This window comes from Mya arenaria, chromosome 3, assembly GCF_026914265.1.
Source record: "Mya arenaria isolate MELC-2E11 chromosome 3, ASM2691426v1".
Taxonomy (NCBI): domain Eukaryota; kingdom Metazoa; phylum Mollusca; class Bivalvia; order Myida; family Myidae; genus Mya; species Mya arenaria.
The window spans coordinates 89,068,961-89,089,634 of record NC_069124.1 but is presented as its reverse complement, the minus strand read 5'-3'; the positions used below and the strand labels follow the sequence as shown (position 1 = coordinate 89,089,634).

The 20,674-nt window shown below is 32.1% G+C and overlaps 1 protein-coding gene across 1 annotated transcript; it reads right to left on the bottom strand.

Moving 5' to 3' along the window:
- Window positions 1–10,680: 10,680 nt before the first annotated feature.
- On the bottom strand, window positions 10,681–18,163 carry LOC128229348 (gastrin/cholecystokinin type B receptor-like). The gene is made up of 2 exons (XM_052941216.1): window positions 18,096–18,163; window positions 10,681–12,323 (listed from the first exon to the last, which is right to left on the bottom strand). The coding sequence occupies exon 2, from the start codon at window positions 12,312–12,314 to the stop codon at window positions 11,154–11,156; it is 1,161 nt and encodes a 386-aa protein (XP_052797176.1). The 5' UTR covers window positions 12,315–12,323; window positions 18,096–18,163; the 3' UTR covers window positions 10,681–11,153.
- Between the last annotated feature and the right edge of the window lie 2,511 nt (window positions 18,164–20,674).

Genomic DNA, 20,674 nt, shown 5'->3' with positions numbered 1-20,674 from the left:
CAAACTGTGTATACCTTGGTACTATTTTTAAAAACTAAAGTTTATTCGATATTTCACATGTACATCATCTTTATATTTACGGTAAAAACATATAATTGGTGCTTCATATGATAAACCTGTTCCATGGTTGACCTTGAAACGTTTTTCCGTAACCATGTTGGTCATATGTGTTTTATTGTATATTATTGTTATATGTTTTTAAAAAATTAGTTTCATACTTGTACTGATTTAATGTGTATTTCATTGGTCAACTGCCTGAATTATCTCACCTTCATTAACTAAGATTACGTTCGAAAAAACACCCACATATCATCGGAATTATTCTTCATAGAAACGATGTTTCTTGATGTAGTGCAAGTATTGTATATTAGTATTGTAGAAAAGAAGCAAAAGTGAAATCCCACAAAAGATATATTGTCAAATGCACTTGGATCGTTTGATGAGGCTTAAAGGGACTGTACTCCGTATGATGAAATAGCGAAAAAAAATTGTCGAAAACTGACATAAACTTGGTATCGATGTGTACAATGCATTAAAACTTACTAACTGAAGTACCACATAGTTTACAATTAATATATCTTTTTCGCAGTTGTTTCGTTTTTTTCACGTGATATTAACAAGTTAGGTATATAGCTTAAAAATTCCAAGCGTTTAGGGTAAGCCTTCATAGCACAGTGGATACAACACTGGATTGCAATTTTGGCGACACCGGTTTGAATCCGGTTTTTATTTACATTTTGGTATTTTTTTTATAGTTATGTTATCAAGGAGTAAAACATTTTATTAAATAATTGTCCTGAGATTCGTTACTGAAAAAAAACTTTTTGTTGGTGCCAATCTGGTGTATAGTCCCTTAAATGATTGAGAAATAATATTAGTATTGTAGAAATACAACAAAAGTGAAAGCCAACAGAAGACATATAATATTGTTTTGTCTGATCCACTTAGATCGTTGGATATGTCTTAATGACTTTCAAAATTAGTTTTCAATATGCTATTTTTGCAGCTGGATTATAACGAAAGCTAAAAGCTTATGTTATCCACCAGGGTCCGTTTTTGAGAGGCTATAGGCAGGTACCCCATATCGAACTCGAAATACTCCGTTAATCGTTCACACTGAGATAATATCTAAATATAATCGGTAGGTTCATAAACCAAATATGACAGCCGGTGTTTGATGATTCAATTGTTTGTACATATTATGCCTTACTATTTCTCAAAAACGTACAGCATCAAATAACATATAAGCCTACAAAATCCCATTTTGGTATACTGTCATGTCTAGTCAAAGGTCAAGTACGTTCTTCGTAAGTCAAAGGCAAAAAATCAACATTTATACTAGGTTCAATTACGCAATGCAATAGATAAGCAGAAACAAGAGGATTACTTCTGCATAAATTATTCAATCTTTACTGCTTGAAATGCAAATAAGCACCACAAGTCTGCAAACAGGATTTCCGTAAAATGGAAAATCTTGTTATCTTGAGTCCTTTGAGGTCATGATTATTTGCGTTGACCGACAAAAATGCATGTTTTTAGCTCGTTAAAGTCCGTATTATTCAAAATTGACCAAACATGCGAATAAACATGGATAACGTTTAAGCATTCGATTAATGGATTTTTTTAAATTGTTTTTATTTATATATTGTCGCAAGAATGTGTCATCGTAAAAGTGCAAAACCGACCTGGTATGTGTGTTATTCTTTAGTTTTTCAAGTTATGTAAGCATTTATTTGAGAATGAAATATTCTTTGGAATGTTCTATCTTACTTATCTGATTGAGTCTAGAAATTACTGCTTTCTGTAACTTATTTTATAAGCATTCATTATAATTGTAATCATTAACCGATAAGGTAGGTATTGAAACAGGTCAATACCAAGAAAGTCATTTGATTCTAAGGCAGATTCTTGTTCTTTTTCAGGAAGTTAATGAAATTTAAACAATTATTTGTCCATGTGCTGATTTTTGAAAACTGGTTTTAATCAATGTATATTTATTAAAAAATGTCAATGTTAGACGTTAAGGAAGAGCCACGTTTGACCCGAGGGACATGATTTGAACAATCTTGGTACATGACCTCCAAAAAAGCTTAATACCAAGTATCTCACTTCAATAATTGTTTACGTGTTTTAATGTTGAAGAAGATGGTTTGCAAATAATTTCTATATAAAGGTCTATGTAAAAAGTGACCTTCAGTGCGAAGGAATTTTAAAAAGCTTGATCATTTAAAAAGTGTCGTTCAAAGACCACTAAGGCAACATGCCAAATATATAAGGTCTTGGCTTTGTAACATTAGCTAATAAGGTGTTATATTTCGGTTGCTTGTCAAAGAAGGATACCAAAACGATTAATTTTAATTTAAGCATCAATGTATATTTAATGTGTTCATATTTTAAAAGGTTTTACGAGAATCAAATCGAAATTAAGATTCATCCAAAAGACCCCTGTGAACATTCTGGTTTTAGTCATAGGAACTAATTTAATGCATAAATATAAATATATCTAAGAATCTGAATGTGAACTTAAACCAAAATATTTTTTACAATAAATAATATGTCCTCATGGATTCGCCGAAAAATTTCCATTCACTGCCACTCTTCTATTTTGAGTCCCCATGAGTTGTTTTGTCCAGACATATTAGAGTTGCCAAGAGCTTAATGTATTTGATGGCTTTACTTAAATATAAATAAAGCAATAAAGAAATTAAATTACGTCCTCACGATGTTATTTTTATGCTAAAACGTTCAATGAAATATTTGCATATAATTTTGTGTTCAAATATCAATAGATATTGTTAACAGAAAAGTATTCAAATTTAAATGGATTATAAATACTTTTAACATAGATTTTTCAATGTTTCGTTCACCCTATATTGCTTGCATAGATTTCAATGTTTTCTCTACCCATAATATGTTTCTGTTTGCGTTTCTTGTTTAATTAAATAGTTTGCATTATACGTTATCGTTTTGTGCAAATGCCCATGTCTATTGTATTTTTTTTTCTTTTGTACGTAAGTGACTGAATGCATTGCTACATTCGAATAAATAGTTAACAATCATTTCATAAGATAAAGAATCACTCATTTCATTAGATAAAAAAGCATAATTAATTGATGCATTAACTCAAATACCACTGCTTGGTTTAAATGTAAGTGTAGGTGCACCTCTAGCCGTTCATTCTCACGCATAGCACAAATGTTTAAATGATAAAAAATTGAAGGCATTTTTTATATTTTGGGAGAACTTTTATGTTGCTTTTTTCAGAATATAAATATTGAACATGTTAATGAATTAAAGTATATGTGTAATGAAACAGTATGACCCGTGCGCTCAGAAAAAAAAATATTCGTTTTTTTTTCTTCTTTTGGTGCGCGTCAAAACTTAAATTAAAAACTACTCTGTTTTGAAATTCTGAAACATGGGGCGCTTAATCCGATCACCAACGCCCAAAATATCTATTTGAAACAGGGTCCAGTATTGCATTGAACAAATAAATCTGGTAAAAACATGCTTCTAGCCATACAGATATACGTTTTAATATGCATAATAAGCTATGTTTGAACATCATACCTAAACGTCTGTGTTACTATGTGAAAAATCGTTTACAAATTAGTTTCGCTCTCCTTGTATATTTCATCCGATGTTTCCATTTCCAATTAGGGTCTTTCTTGTTTAACGGAAATGAGGTAGTCATGTATTTAAAATTATCAGTTACCTTCGTACTTTAAAGACAGCTTTGAGATTACTGTATTAGGAAGTTAAGCACATTAATATACAATTATGTATTTGCATATAACCGATAACACTAAGGGTAGTGATTTTCATATTTTACAAGCAATGAGGTTGATATACATCTTCTACCGGTCAAAGAGATTTATTTGCATATAAATTGCCCTCTGTCAACGTCATTTTACTGATGAACAGTATTGGCAATCAAACATGAAATACAAGCCGAAATGTTTTGGCACACAATAACCAGTCAGATAAAGAAGGATAATATCTTAGACTGTTGTGATAAATAACTGTCTCATTCACTATGGAATGCAAGACCTATAAGATTGTTTGCTTTTCATCAACAAAATGCAGTCAATATCAGTGAAAAATGATTCCAAACAACTCATTTCAAGACAACAAAACGCCAAAACCCCATCATGTGCATTGAATGGAACCCGTGCAATTATCCCTTATGATACCTATAACCACAAAACGCCTAAACACATTGTGCATTGAATTGAAAACGTGCGATTATCCCTTGTGATGAATTTATCCACAAAACGCACCAACACGCCGAAATACAATATAGATTGAATTGAACCCGTGCGATAATCCCCTGTGATACATTTAACCACAAAACGCACCAAAACGCCTCAACGCAATGTACATTGAATTGAACCCGTGCGATTATCCCCTGTGATATATTTAACCACAAATCGCACCAAAACGCATTAACGTCATCAAGTTCATTGCATTGAACCTGTGCAATTAATCCCCTATGATACCTTTAATCATTCTCTGTTTTCGCAATAGCCTTTTCTTGTTTTCTGAAATGGCGGTGCTTTGAATCAATTTATCTAAGAAGATCAAAACATTAGCTCAAACAAAGCCTGGTTGAATGGCTACCGGAGTAATGAGTGTATATTAAAAGCATAAGTCACCGTCCTGATGTTCAGACTAACAATAAAAAAAATATGAATGCAATACTGCTGTACGTTTTGAAAACCTTTTAGCAATTGGCAGTATTCTTGCGACAATTTTGAGTTGGTGTTTATAACTGCTTAGGCTAATACCAGATTCATATTACTTAGAATTTCATGAAAAGCGAATCCGGTAAAAAAACTATTGAAACCAAGGTTTTTCCATTTAACAATACATTAATAATTTTGTTGCGAAACGGAAGAAATATGTGTGCTTACCAATTGTTACAATTGCGATCGCACCTATGTCAAATTGCGTATTACTGAGAGTAATAAGCTATGTTACAATGTCAAACTTTTACCCTTTTATTGTTCACCATTTAACTTCATTTTATCGCATTCTCTTTAATGTCGGTACACTTAAGTACAAATGGTTAGCTGTAATTGTTAAAGTGTTCTTTTATTCATTAACTAAGGTTAAGGTAAGCAGCTAATCTCTGACGTGACAGACAGCTACCATTACTGTAAAAGAAACTCAAACCCATTATACTGTAACACTAATATGTTTACACTTCAAACAATGAACATAACGATAGGCCTGAACGGGTGTATTTTTACTTTATAGTGGAGATTATTCAATCGCTAAAGTTAAGGTTAGCAGTTACTCTCAGGTGCGTGAGAGAGCTTCTGTGACTACAATAGCAACTCCAACACCTTTGTTCTTTAAGAATAATATGTTTGTTCTTCAAAGTATAACACAAAATGATACATTTTCCAAGAGTAGCCTACAATTACGTTGATGTACATCTAAAGCCGGTCCCAACGTTAAATGTCAATATAATTTGCCAACTTTCTTCGCCATCATACTGAAACATGGTACATTTGTATTGGCAATCAAACATGAATTATAAATGAGGCAGGGTTATTGGGAAACCTTACGATAAAAACTATATTATCATATGTAGTACGAAGGCGCTGTGAAATCGAACACATGGTTCAACGCATTGTACGCGAGTAAATTCTGATTCTAGATGTTAAAACCATGTAAACTATGCGGCGTTGGCGTAGTGCTATTTAAGAGTACCATGCGCCTTTGTCCTAAGTAACAATGAAACAACTACTCAATGCAACTACCTTAATTGTAATAACGCTAAATTCAGTCAAGTTTTTTTACAAGAAACCTGTGTAGCACTTGATGTGTTGGCAATCATACATGAAATACAATACGAAAATCTTCACAGAAGACCCAATGTTGTTGCGCACAGGATCATGTCGGCATGAATGGATAACACTTTTATTGTTTATTAATATTCAAGTTTACAGTCCTTATTTACTGACTCGTAATAAAGACCACATTAAATACGCGATAATCATATATAACTATGTAATGTGGTATTAAAAACTTGTATACAACACACAAAATGAGAAAGAAACATAAACATGACATAGTTATCCTTTTTTGTCGTATAAATAAGAGTTTCCGTTGTTGAGGGGAGGTCATAATAACAATTATATTATGTCAACGACTGAAAATGATCATTTAAAAATATACAAAAAATGATGTAACAAATAATTGTCAAAACAATTATAAAGATGTTATGGTTGTATTATAGACATGATATCATTTCAAGTTCATTACAAATTTGTGTGATTCTTTCAAAAGTAAGACTCATTAATGTGCGCAAAGTTTCAGCGGCATTTATATGGCGGCTTTCAATGCATTCGATTAGGTTGGTGGGGACTATTACGTATAGACCAACTTATTGTATTCATTTGGTTAGTTGATAGAGCACCAAATACATTTCATGGCCATAAAAATGAATTGTTATGTTTGGTTTGATTATCCTTAAGATTAAATAAAAAAGTAGAGAAAATATTTTTATAAATTGTAATTTAACTGTACATGCTTCTCATATATGCATACTTATATCAAAAATACCTTTAATGTACCATTAATGAAATCTTTTGATTCGTTGTTACATATTTCGCCTGTTATGACTGTATTTTAATTTTAAAAAAAGTATAGTAAAAAGCAATGACAGAACGCCTTTGAGGTAGAAGATTAGTCCGATTATTAATGACAATCATATGGTCCCTTTAAAGGGACTTTGGTTCACTTTGACAAAGAAAGGAAGTAGTCCCTTACATGTAAAAGTCAGTTGTATCATATGAAAATGTTTCTGTTATACCGATGGTTTATAAAAGCGCAAAGCTATGAATCGTTATTAAGAGCTTGAATTTGTGTTAACTCTCGAGTTTTAAAAGAAAATACAATTACAATGTTATTATGTTTCCGGTTTGCTTTTGAAAATTATAGTTTTCAACTTCAGACAACAAAGAATAATTTGTAGTTACTGTATTTTATGATTTGTTATAATTTAAACAATGTTGTTGTATGTTCAATTAAACGGGACAGTAAATAATTATTGGATAACTTATCCAAGTGTAATACAATTGGCTGTTGCAATGATAATGGCTTGCTTCTTATTTGCTGAGAAACATCGAATTCACTCTGATGTATTTGGTGTGAAATAATTTAAATGAAATTATGTTTCCAAACTGTTAGAAGTGACAGCCTTTCATATGCTTTTACAAGACCAGACAACTTGTTATCTGGCCTTCAAATTTGGTTTGATCCTTACATCCTTAGAACAATGTTTTCCATATTTAAAATAAACTAATGCCATATCCCACATGTGGAACTATGAAAAACAAATTCTAGCATTTTAGACCAGTAAATATTGAAAGTGAACAACCATGATGTTAACAATGATAACTTTATTAACGTTGTTTTTAACTTTTTAATGTTCCGAACTATCCGTCCAATATAGCAAACAGGAAGGTAAAGCTTGACAATAATATCAAGCGTACAAAACCTTTACAACATCGAAACATTGAAGCCATCGAGCTCTCAATACGACGTTCACCTTTCAAATAGGAGCAATGTTTTAATAGAAGCGGTAATTTCGTATGCAAAATTTGCCGTCAGATTGTTGGTAAATATGTTTGCTTTTAGGAGTTTTAAAAACGAAATTATATACAATTAAACCCACCTGATCGCGTTTTGGTTAACGGTAAATATATGTCTAGTCAAAAGTCGAGCAAACTAATCTTAGGTAACAGGAAGAGCATTTCAATTCATTTCAATAACGTGCTGTAATAGGCCCTGCAGACATATAATAACAAGAGGATTATTTAATCTTGGCTGCATAAAATGTTAATAATCACCGAAACACATCGAAAAGGATTTCCGTAAAATTGGAAACCATGTAATTTTGAGCTTGGAAACCATGCTATGTTGAGCTATTTGAAGTCATGATTATTTAAAGCGACCGTATAAAGGAAAATTTTGTAGTTTTGAGATCTTTGAAGTCCAGGCTATTCAACGTGATCGCGAAATTTGTTTTGGGAATGCGGCTTCATAGACCTGTTAACATGAATGGTAACCTTGCACATTTTTAGTCTTTGAAGTATATATACTTATGTGAAAAACTACAAAAACAAGCTCAGTAGCAAAAAGTTGAAACATAAACCCGGTTTAATGGCACTTGGTAAACGCCAAAGACATAGAACACAAAAACAAGAAAATACAAACAAGAAACATGGAAGAACAGCACAAAACTCCACAAACAGCACCATGCATAAATACTATATATAAAAAACTAGGTATGTTTATCAAGGATCGTTAGGTAACGCCTCGGAACGGTCAGTAAAATGTAAATTTACTGGGGGTTTAAACCAGTTTACGTGCACAAACCTCACTCTTATACCAACAATCCTAAATAAAGAAAACACGTAAAAGGTAAACCTCAGTAAACATACAATTGTCATGTACTTTAAATAGTCATTTTCCCGTCGCTTAAACTTGCTCAATATCGAGAAATTGCCGCTTTGGTCCTCTTGAATACTGGGTTACACTTGATAAATATTGGAACTGGCAATTGTAGCTGGCGTTCTGCTATCAAGGGTGAACTCAGGCGGCTGTCATGAATGTAAATGACGTTTAACCTTTGTTTTTAAATTAACTTTAATACTGTTTGAAATACCAACTTTGATAATGTTAAGTACACTCCACCATTCAAAAGAAAACACATATTTGTTAAGTTAGGCTTTGAGAAGTGACTAGAATACTGAAAACTGTTGGACTGTACTGTGAAGCACATACGTTTCCCTTGTTTGTGTGTTCATTTTTATACCCCAGGCAATTTGTTATGAAACTGTGACTTCAGGTTAAATTTAAGTTCTTATGACAGTTGTACAAGTGCAAGAACTTTTCTAAATCTTGGATATAATTCAAGTATTCCGTAATAATTAAATTAAACTTCTTGTGAGAATTAAGCAGATAGTACTGATTCAGTATGTTTGTATCATACAAAAATATACCAGGATTTGTCAAAATATTTTGTAAACATTTCGACTTTGGACATATTCTTCATTTTGATATTAACATTTACACATGTCTTATTCAAGCGTACTTTTATAAAACTGTTAGAAAATAAAATGTGTTGTTGTTAAAAACTTGAAATGGTGATGCTGGTTTCTCTTCACTGTCGTTACAAAATATTTTTCTAAGTGTAGAACTATTTAACTATGTATTACATTGTAGTTTAAGTTGAATTGTTTGTTTCTTGGCCATATAATACATATCACAAATATTTGCCAGCGATATTTTCCAAATAAAAGCATATGCTTGAGTAAGTTTTTGTTAACCGATTGATCTTTGTTACATTGCTGTCAATTAGCTTCTGTATGTTCTAAACCACTTAATAAATTATTTGTAAAATCTCATTAAACATTTCAATCACTTTTTGTTTAACGTCAGTGCATTTTACAATTGTTAGTTATAATTGTTTAGATTTCTAGGAATCAACGTCGAGTTTATCAGCGTATTAATAACATGTATAATTGACTTCTGTGTTGCGATCTTAAATCCATACTTATATGAAAACCTATGGCAAATAACCATTGCTAATTCACGACCTTAGGACACATTATATTTCCAAGAAAGTTAATAGCAAAATATAAAGGCAAAATGTGGCTGCCGAGGCAGTGAATGTTTGCTTGTTTCTATGGTTGCTAAGGAAAGTGGTTGTTGACGCAAGCCACATCGTCGAAGACAAAAGAAATTCCACAGCCTGGCAGGAAGTGGTGAGGATTTGATCACCTATTAACAGTTTGATATTTTTGCCGCTTTGTGTATATTGAAACAAATTGAAACATTCATTAAATATCAGTTAGAAGACTTTAAAACAAACGAAGCTCACACTTCGATAGCAGTGGCTTAGCATATCGATAACCTGTATCCATTTCTTCATATTGTTTGTTTGGCATCGATTATGTTGTTTATGTTGTTTACGGAGACTACTGGATTAGTCGATGTTATTTTTTATTTATAGTTACATAACACTCGGCGAGCTTGTAGTTTACTGTCAGTATAAAAGCAATTTAACAATATGTAGAACTGTGTTCTGAAGAAATGAATAATGTTTATAAGTTTTAAAATTCACTGTGTCTTCTTCTATAGAATAAGGCTTTGGGTAAAGATCAGTTATCCATGACTTTAAGTGAGTTAAACCGATGAGAGTATTTTGATTATCTTTCGATATATAGGGTCATCTTGTCAACAAACGTATAGAACGATCACATTTAAGAAGAAAATAATTATGACGTGATGTCGAAGGTATGGGCATCAGTTACAGTCTGTTTTGATATAGACGATTTATGATCCAGTAGCTAGTTATAACCAAGTTGTCCTGCCAGGCACCTTAGAAATAGGATTTGAGTCGGGAGTAAAGATAAGTATCGACCAAAGTGTATCATATGTCCAGCGGACTGGCCTTTTCCTTAACGAAAAACCAAGCTTTTGCAAGTATTTGACTATACAGTGCATGGTCTGAAAATTATTTTAGATATTGATATTGTTGTGGCTACTGAGATGGTCTCTGAAGTTTCCCTCTTTTCAATCGTTCTATGTTTTGAAAGGTATTTTATCACATTTATAAATATCAAAACATCTTCTAATTAAACAATTGATCAGCCTTTTATGTTTATTCGTTCAAAGCAATTTTAGCAGAAAATATAACAGAACACAATAATGCATACTAACAATTAAAATGGTTTGTATAACATAGTCAAAAGGTAAGACAACTCCTCTGAGTTAATTAAAACACGGTATAAATATAACAAACTAGATGCGTGTTGTTTGTTCAGTAAAATAATAATGTATTCTGATCCAAAAACATTCCAGCAAACTGTCTAAGTTTTAACATGTCATTTATCAGCATTATATAATTCTCAACATTTTGAGGTATTGTACTTGTCATATCGTATTAATTCAGTTATCATTATATGTCACATTATATGCCACTACATAACATATATCATTTTTTCTGTACCTTTCACCGTCGGCCTGTTACCACTATCCAATAATATCACCTTACAACATTTATATAACCGCTGTTAAATGTTGGTAACACTTTGTTCATTTTCATTCTGCCATAACATTTAATTAATACCTCACTATAGCTGGGCTGTATCGACACTTTCACTCATTGTGTGTTTCCCTTTCATCGACTGTCTCAACAGCTGTTCCCCTCGTTTGAGCAAGCCACTGCACAATATTGTGTTGAAACTCCGCCTAAATCCACGGCACATTATGTAATAAAACACCGGATTAACTGCAGAATTGGAAAGTCCCAATAATATAACAAGGGGAAAACTGTATGTAAACACTACTGACATCGTTTCCTTTTTGGACGCATCGCCGATATTGGCATCGATCCAGAAATTTACAGCATAGTATGGTAGCCAACATAAAACAAATGTAACTAAAATGCAAACAAGCATCTTTACTGTTCGCCGCCTTTGTCGTAAGATGATTTGGTTTCTGTTTTTTTGGCATGAACTTTCTACCATAAATTTACTTGAGTACCAAAGCGTATATCCAATAACAGTATAGCAAATGGCCATTAAAATAAATGGACAAACAAATAAGATTATAAATATGAACACATTGAATATGAATTTATCTTCTGGACTGTTCCACATTTCTTCACAAATAACACTTTCAAATATTTCCAGTTCGATTTCACGGCGTACTCTATTGACTACCAACAAAGGTAACATGGCAGAAAAAGAAATAGACCAAATGAAAAATATCATTATCCGAACATTTCGTTTCGAAAATACTATCTTTGACACTAGCGGTCTATAAATAGCAACGTACCGGCTTCCGGTTATAAATAAATGGGACAGAACAGACACTGACACGGCAGACCCTTGTAGAAAAGGAACCAATTTGCACAACACTTCTCCATAAACCCATTTTTTGTAAATTGTTGAACCCAACGTTAGGGGAATGCACACGATGATAACTAAAATATCACCAATCGTTAAGTTCAGAAGAAAATAGTTTGTCAATGTTCTGAGGCTTTTAAAGCGAATGATTGAAATTATCACAATTATATTTCCGAATAATCCGCTCAGGAATATAAATCCGTAAAAAACAATAAGAGCGATGTTCAGAGGACGCAGGTCTAGGTATAGATCAATGTCCATATCAGACAGATAGAGCGATGTATCGAATGTTTCGTAGTCAACACCATAGTAATTATGTGACGCGTTGTATGGTCTCATGAATCCGTTAACGTAAGCTGGAAACAACGCCTGACTAGCGTTCATTTTGACTTTCTGAAATAGAATAAATAAATAGGTGTAATGGTAACAAGATGACATAGTATGGTGAACGCAAGATATGAACTGATGTAACGAATTCCTTGAAGACGAAACTCGTGTAAATCTAGCATATTTTATTGATTTCATTTTAGTAAATGATTTCGCTGGTTATTGTGAAACTATACGCCTATGACTTGTCGTAATACCTTAACATTGATTCGCTTGTGGCATCGAACACATTGTTTTCGCTTCCATGGGTATTTATGTACAAGTATTTATATCTCAATGCGATATAAAATGTGTTTGCCAAACGGGCTTGTACCAATTTTACTGTTAATAACTTTAAGCTTGGAATTACAAAATACTGTACCAGTTCCTGTTTTTGTGTCTGTTCATAAAAATAATTAAAGTGAGGCATCTTGAACAGAGTTTTGAAAAACAAATCATGTTGTCAACATTGGACGAGTGAACTCATTGGTAAATATTTGTCAGGTATGTTATCCCCTTAGTTGCCACGTGTCTTTTTTCAATGGTAAAACCATCACTCATCTAATAATAAGAGTACTCACATTTAATTTCATCAGAACGTAATGGAGAGTATGACTTAATATGCCATTTTATTTTAGTCTTTTAAATTGGTCCGATAGGCTAGTTAATATTCCATTCTTTCATAAAAATAAATAGATACTTACAGTTACGAAAACATGTATTATATTTCTCTGATTAATCATTACCTAGCGCCAGCCGACCAAATTGATTTGTATATTCAATCTTATATGATTAAAACAGATTTATACGTATATATACGAAAATCATCATTATGTCTAGGAAGTGTTTGAAAATCGGACTGCATTTGCTATCGATAATCGAATTGAATCGGACCAAGCATTTCGATTTACTATCGGACAATAATCGAATGTTCATAATATCAGTAAAGAATACATTTTTATATATAGTATAATCATGATCAATTAAATGGTTAAACCTGGAATCAGTACGTGTGATGCTATAGTCATGCTTTTTACAACAGTATGTAAATTTCCGTCATTTATAACTTAAGTTTAAAATTCAAATGAATTCAACGAGAACTTACCGGAAAAAAATGACATTTACTCGACTTTTATCACAAAGCAAAACACAATACGTAGTTTCCGAAAGTAACATTAGCGACATCGATTTTGGACAACCACTATCGATTGTCGCCGACATAGCATTGTACTCGATAATCGTTTCATCACTATGTCTAAGTAAGGATCACCGAAAGGCTTTTGCGAACATTTCATTCTGTAGGCATTCACATTTTGATAAAATAATGCACTGGCTTTGTTTATTGTAACTGATGGTTTGTCAATTACAAATAAATGTGTTGAAGAACTACAACAATCATACCATGTAGTCTTATCAAATGTCTTTAACTTATAAAATATCTTTATCCTTTGAATATGTTGTTCGTTTTGTCTCGCCATGATGATGATGATGATGATGATTATGACTTACTATTTTTTGAAACTTTATATTTTACGCAAATTCACTTGATACTAGCTTTTTTACTTTTTCAATCAGTTTGGGATCATTATGAATATTATATTTACTTTCAAACCAAAACATATTTACATGAGTTTTATATTACGCTTTGAGAGTTATATACGTGTACATTAAAGCAGCTTGACAAGATTGAACACTTTTATTCAAGCTTAATAGCTCAAAAGACAATAACGTTATCACGCTGTTCTTACAGAATGGTTTGGATCACTTTTCGACTTAAAATGCATAAGGCTTGCCAGAAAAGCGACTTATTGAACATCAGAAACATATACTAGTGGTTCTATAGGTATGAAAAGAGCCGGTGATGACTGAGAGTTGACACATTATGTTTCTAAAAACAGTAAAGTGTGTTCGCAAAAAAACACAAAAAATACAAATACTACAATATTATCAACATTAATGCCTTTCAAACATATTTATACTTAACATGTTAATATCGAAGTAAATAACAACTAATTTCAAATTTGGTGATCTACATGCATGTTGGGATTTTGTCTATATTTTATCGGGCCGACTTCAAGCTACGCATCAGTTTTTCTTTGTTTCATCTTTCGGGTTATCTAAAGATTTCGAGGTTATAAAATATATTTATTTATGTTGGAGAATTTTAACTAAGCAATGCAAGATGTTCATTGTACAAGATATGCACATCAATGATACAGTGGGTTTTACAGAAAACTGTAGATATTATCAAAATATACGTAACTATAAATATCAAAATATCTTCACCAAAGTATTGATACTACACATATAAACACAATCCCTTTTCAATTTATATCTTTTTTGGTAAACAATACACCGCGAGCAAAACAATTGCTTGATAAAAATTATCGCCGATGATAATTGAAAATGTCACATGAAAAAATGGTCCAACATCAGGGTTTTTTTCATTTCTAATTGAAGCAGGCAGAATATCTAAAGCGAATGAATGTGCCTAAATGTCATATATATAAATATATGTATGCAGAACATATATGTTTGAATTTAAAACAAGCAGTATATTATATGAATACATATGAATTGTTTTGTATCATATATATCTTCGCCAGAATTAAAAAAAAACGTAATTATATATATAATATAACTTGTTCAATAATTATTTACGTAACGTCATAAATGTTGGGAGTTAAGCGCATTGTGAAAACGTCGTTTCATGTATAAATATAAGTGTCACAGTCATTTAAAAAATATTGTTTTCAATGGCCACTCACGTAATATCCTCTATGTCTCTTTAGTCTTTTTTTATTATAATATATGATTCATGCTTGGGTATACCAAAAAAGTAATCAGTGAGAGTGTGGTTTCGTCGTGACATAATCACAGCTCATTTTATCTTCTTTTAATTTAAATTTTAGTAAGAGTGGGGAATAAAACGTTTTACGTTGATTTTCAACATATATTCACTATTGCATATGTCCATTTAGTGATTATTGTAGTTTTTTCACGATCGTTAAATAAAGTCGTATTGGTTATCCAATTGAAAAGCCACTGCTGAGGCATGTATCGGATCAAGCTCGATATCAATTAGAAAGTATTGATGATTTTGATGCAACAAGATCCTTATATTATATCGACAAAAGAAACTAATTCCATACAAACAAAGCTGACGATGTAAATTAACGCTGTCGGTAAAGGTGTTTAGGTTTCATTGGCCTTCCCGACCCATAGAAATACTTCCACATAGTTTGTATCTCTGAATAAATGTACCTTTTTTGCTGCGGTAATATCACCGCATTAGATACTTTAGTGGAACGAGCATAACATTACACTGTTTATGCTATTATTTTACTTTTTTAAAATGGATGTGTTTATATTGTTATATTATTAGGTGTAATCAGATGCGTATTAGTCCGCTAAGAATAAATCACCCGAAAACATTATTTTGAACACGCTTAAAAAAAACAACAACAACATTTTATTTGAACGTATATTTGCTTACATCGACACCATTAATGATTCAATTATGATATACACATTAGCAATTGTCTCCCTGTCTGCTAAAGCATGATACATCGATGAGTAATGTCTTAACTAAAGCAATTCTCCTGATTTCAGTATCTCACTATTGTCATAATATAATTTCTTTATCACAAGACAATAACTGTCATCCGTATATACAAAATTGAATAAAGGCAATAGGGGATTAACACTGCAAAAAGAAACATGTTTTAAATGATGGCCTTAGTGTACAAAATACGCTGGGAAACAAAAACAAACAAATTCACATAAGCCAAGCCCGGTAGACGAACATCGGTAGGAAGCAAGCGGGCTATCCACTGCGCTTACCGGACAAGTTTGTTCGGTTTTAAAAAAAAAATGGTTATAGACAGTAATGATTCATTGGTAAATAAAAAAGTTAAATCTGGTCTTGTTTTGCTTGAACCTCTTATTGAATTAATAATTTTTAAAGCGTTTACAAATTAATCTTATTCATTTTGTTCGCATTTCAAGGCTATTCAAAACGTTATATTAACACAATAAATTTTTATTTCGAGTGCATTCCATTTTAATCCAAAGAAATTCATGTTTACTTCCAAATAAATGACCTTTAGTTTAAAATACATCTACCTTTACTCATGCATTCCTATATATATTATAATAGTATCAGAAATACTTACAACCTTAAATAAATATTAAAGGGGGAGTTCCTACAAAACGTCCACCGTGAAAACCTGACATTTATTGCAAACAAATGCATACAATCATCCACAATATTTATTATTGTATGAATTCCGTCTTTTTCAGACTACCATCGACATATATGTTATTCATAAACAACGTATAAGCTTTCGACGGAAGTCTTAATTCAAAGAAGACTTTAATGATCATAGACTTTAAATGATGTGTATAATAGCAGGTGTTATACATTACAGGTTGATGCAGACTGATGAATGTTTAAAATCCAACGCCCGCAAAAAAGATGCTTATGTTTTGAAACTAGAGAATGCTAAAGACAATCAGTTATATAACTGATTATCTACATATTTAAAACAACAATCTGATAACTTGTTTCAGAACCGGCCATGAGACACAGTTTCACATTTAATGACTTTTTGCTGAAACCACAGGTGTTCGGGTTTGCACGCAATCAAAGACAAACACTCATATACACCACTGACCATTGACGGATGCGTAATGCAGCTCTATGTCTTCTGCCATTAAACCCCTATTGTTATACGCCTTTGAGCATTTTTGATGTCAGCTGAAATACATCGTTCGCCAACGGATCGTAACATTCTGATTTTTTTAAAACTATTAAAAAACAGTTGGACATTATCAAACTTAGGCTTTTGAAAGGTTTATAATTTCTTCATTTGCGAAACTTAAAATTTTCAGATTAAATTATGTTTAGAAGGGAACCATTGGAGCTTTTCGCGAGATTGGTGGATACAGGTCGTATCGGGCATGTGTACATGTCCACCACGTTTTAAGGAAAAACGTGGGCCATGCCATAAGCCATCATTTTAAATTTAGGTAATTACAATTATTATAGCGATCACTAAGATACGAAAGTGATAAAGCACTGGCACAGCCAGCGAGACTGAATAATTGCGTCTTGATGTGTTCTTGCATTGAGAATGTGAATGTTTGATTAAATGAATAGGGAGTAAATATATGTATAAAAGTAATTAAATCAAAAATGCGATTACTTTGAAGAATAAAAATCGCGCAAGCGAGATAATCATGGAGGAAAAGAGAAATACTTAGAGAAAACAAAATATCGGAAACGGAAATAAAATTTCGTTGTTCTCGATCGACCATTTCTCAGATTAGATTATCAAAACTTATATCCTTATTCACTAAGCTACACACACTTTAGTATAGTGCCTTGTATTTGAGTGCTACCATTCAAGTTTATGTTTATTCCCCGTGAAACACATTAGAAGAACCAACAATAGAATTAACTTTATAAATGACCGTGTAAAAATGCACATACGTCATTTTTAATAAATTGGACATTTTTCATAGTTACATTTATATTTCTTTTTTCAAGAAAAGTTCTATATCCCCAATCCATGTATTAGTTATTTTGTAATGTTTATATTTCTTTACAGGCATATTTGCAAATGTTAAGTTTTCATTTCTGAACTGTACATTTCAACTGCATGGCAGAGTTTGAAAAAATATGTTTTGAAGTAGATCGTACCTAAGCAGACATTTATATTGGTACACTATCATTCAATGCAATAAAATACTAATCAGAAATGTTCACTACAATAATTTATTAAATCACAAACTCACAGAAAGATATTCTAAATCTTGTCAGAAATACCACGCACACCCGCACCATATAATAGCTTTTATCCAATAACATCCATCAGCAAATTCCTGTTTGAATATTCCAGCCTCTGAGATACCGTTTATATATGAGGCAAAATCCGATATTACAAATCTCTTCGAAGTGGTTGGCGGAGCGCGTTGAAATGTCGATCAGTTACTTGCTAGCGAAATATTTGCTTGATATTGGAAAACTGATATTGGTACGCATGTCACTTGGTCACAAAACAAAAATAAACACGACTACTCAATCAAATACACATTTGACGCCAAACAAGACCAATTGAGACTACTCAATCAATCGCACATTTGGCGTTCCTGATCAATTGCAAAAAATAAATTGATCTTGTCTGGGTGATATAAGTGAAGCATTTGCAATTTTTGTCAGGTTTACTCGAGTTGAAGTAACTCTCAAACAATAACTTTTCATCGGGCCGATTGTTCAGCACCTCGTTCAAGTTAACAACGTTCTTAAACCTTGATTTGGGACATGCTCTTTGACTAGCCTAATACAATAAACCATACTTTCAATGATAAGGACATGTTTATATTTTGCATTAATTTTCTTATCGATGTATTGTTATATTGAACTATTCTCATTCAGCGTCTATCAGGCTTTAATTAAGCACGACGTAAACAATTTCATACTTTCTTATTAAAGGTAAGCCATTTATCAAAATAAGCATACATGTACAAGGGCATTCTAGAGATTAACATCTTTTTTAGTTTTGTGTTTATTTTATATCTATTAACCACTTTATTATTTGTGCATGGATTATAAACTAGAATAGCTAAATAATGACGCTAATACTATGATATGATTTATTAAAGGGAAGTATTGTTAAACAATTTTACTATCGTTATATGGCACTTGTACTAATGTGTTTCATAAATTACATAATGGCTTTATCATAAAAAGCTTTCGATTAAACGAATCAAACTTTACAATTTGTTACTTTAAATCCTAACCTTTTCATTATCAAATGTTTGTATTCATGAAAGATGGATAATCTTCATATTTAATGTGGCTCCTTAGCTCGTCATACAATAATTTTGTTAAATTAAACAGTTTGTAAATTTCTTTATGATTTGTAAATAATTAAAAACAGAATTTAAACGTTATCCAACATGCATTGCTATTTTCACAAGTAGCGGTTGAAATATGCATGAGATTTGATAAATGTGTGTATTATGATATACAAGATGAATGCAGGCACAGTAAAAGTACATTTAATATAAAGTTTACTATTTATAAGTGCACTTCTGTTTCAATGTATGGTCAAAAAGCGGTAATCCTAACATTTATTGATACCAATGTTTAAATTTTGATATATTCTCTTTTTGTGTGCTTTGAATATAGAGGATCTTGGTGAGCTTTATGTTTCGCCCTGATCAGTCTACCAAACAAGGCCACAGTTCAATCGGTGGCTTCAAAACTTGCCTTTGACTAAATTGTCTTTTGTGTTATTAGCTTCAAATTATTTGTACATTCGTTCATTGTCTATTTTGTGATGCATGAAGTGTATATTTTGAATTGATCTGTCTGTGATGTAATGCCATTTCAGTGGTTGACTAATTTTCCCATGTTCCTATCGAAGTTGAATTCTGCGAACCTAACATCGGCATCAAGAATACCGCCTAAAATGGTCCGGAGCTCGTTGAACCAGCATGGTCATGTACCAAATTATGTGTCACTTAAGCAAGGCTGCGGATGCGCTGCACTTTATAACCATTAGTTCTTCAACAATAGTGTCATTAGCTGAAATTACGAATGACGAGGCATTTCCTGTTTACCTTTTTCTTTTACCATCATCAAAGGCTTTATCTCCTTGACCAGAAGTATGTTATTAGGCATTTGTCACATACATTTTAACTGTATGAATGAAACCAAGCCACGTACCAGACAAAACAATGTATTTTACCACCTAGGGCATTGCTGTTTCAGCGTACATCACGTGTTTTCTTTCCACGTTCTATTTCCACAGTCATGTTTTTATTATTCCCAAGACATGTATATTTTGAATAAATGTTCTTGGTTTTTGGTGCAGGATATTTTTTCATCAATTAGAATTGTCCAACTTAATGAATTTCTGTAAAATTGTTAATAAAAGGCACTCCTAAACATTTCGTTTTCTACAATTTAAAGATTTATCACTGGTTTTTATTCTGACTTACATTTTGCATGACAAAATTTCGCGACCTTTTCCAAAGACATGTCTTCTGATTATTCGGTATCCCCTCCATAATTATGCAAAAAGAACGTGTGTCATGGTAAAGTTTGTGGCGATAAATAATATCTAACATTAACGCAATCTTTGGAGATAATGATTTCCGTTACGAAATGATGTTGCAATACACTGAATCCAATGCAAATGCTTCTTGGTCAAACTATGTATTAAAAGGAGTAATTAGCTGTGTCTGAACGTCATACATATATGCCATTGTTGTTATATAAAGCATCACAAATGAGATTTATTTTATCAGGTATCCCCTCATTTATATTTCACAAGATGTTTCCATTTCGAATGTGGGTGTATTTACTT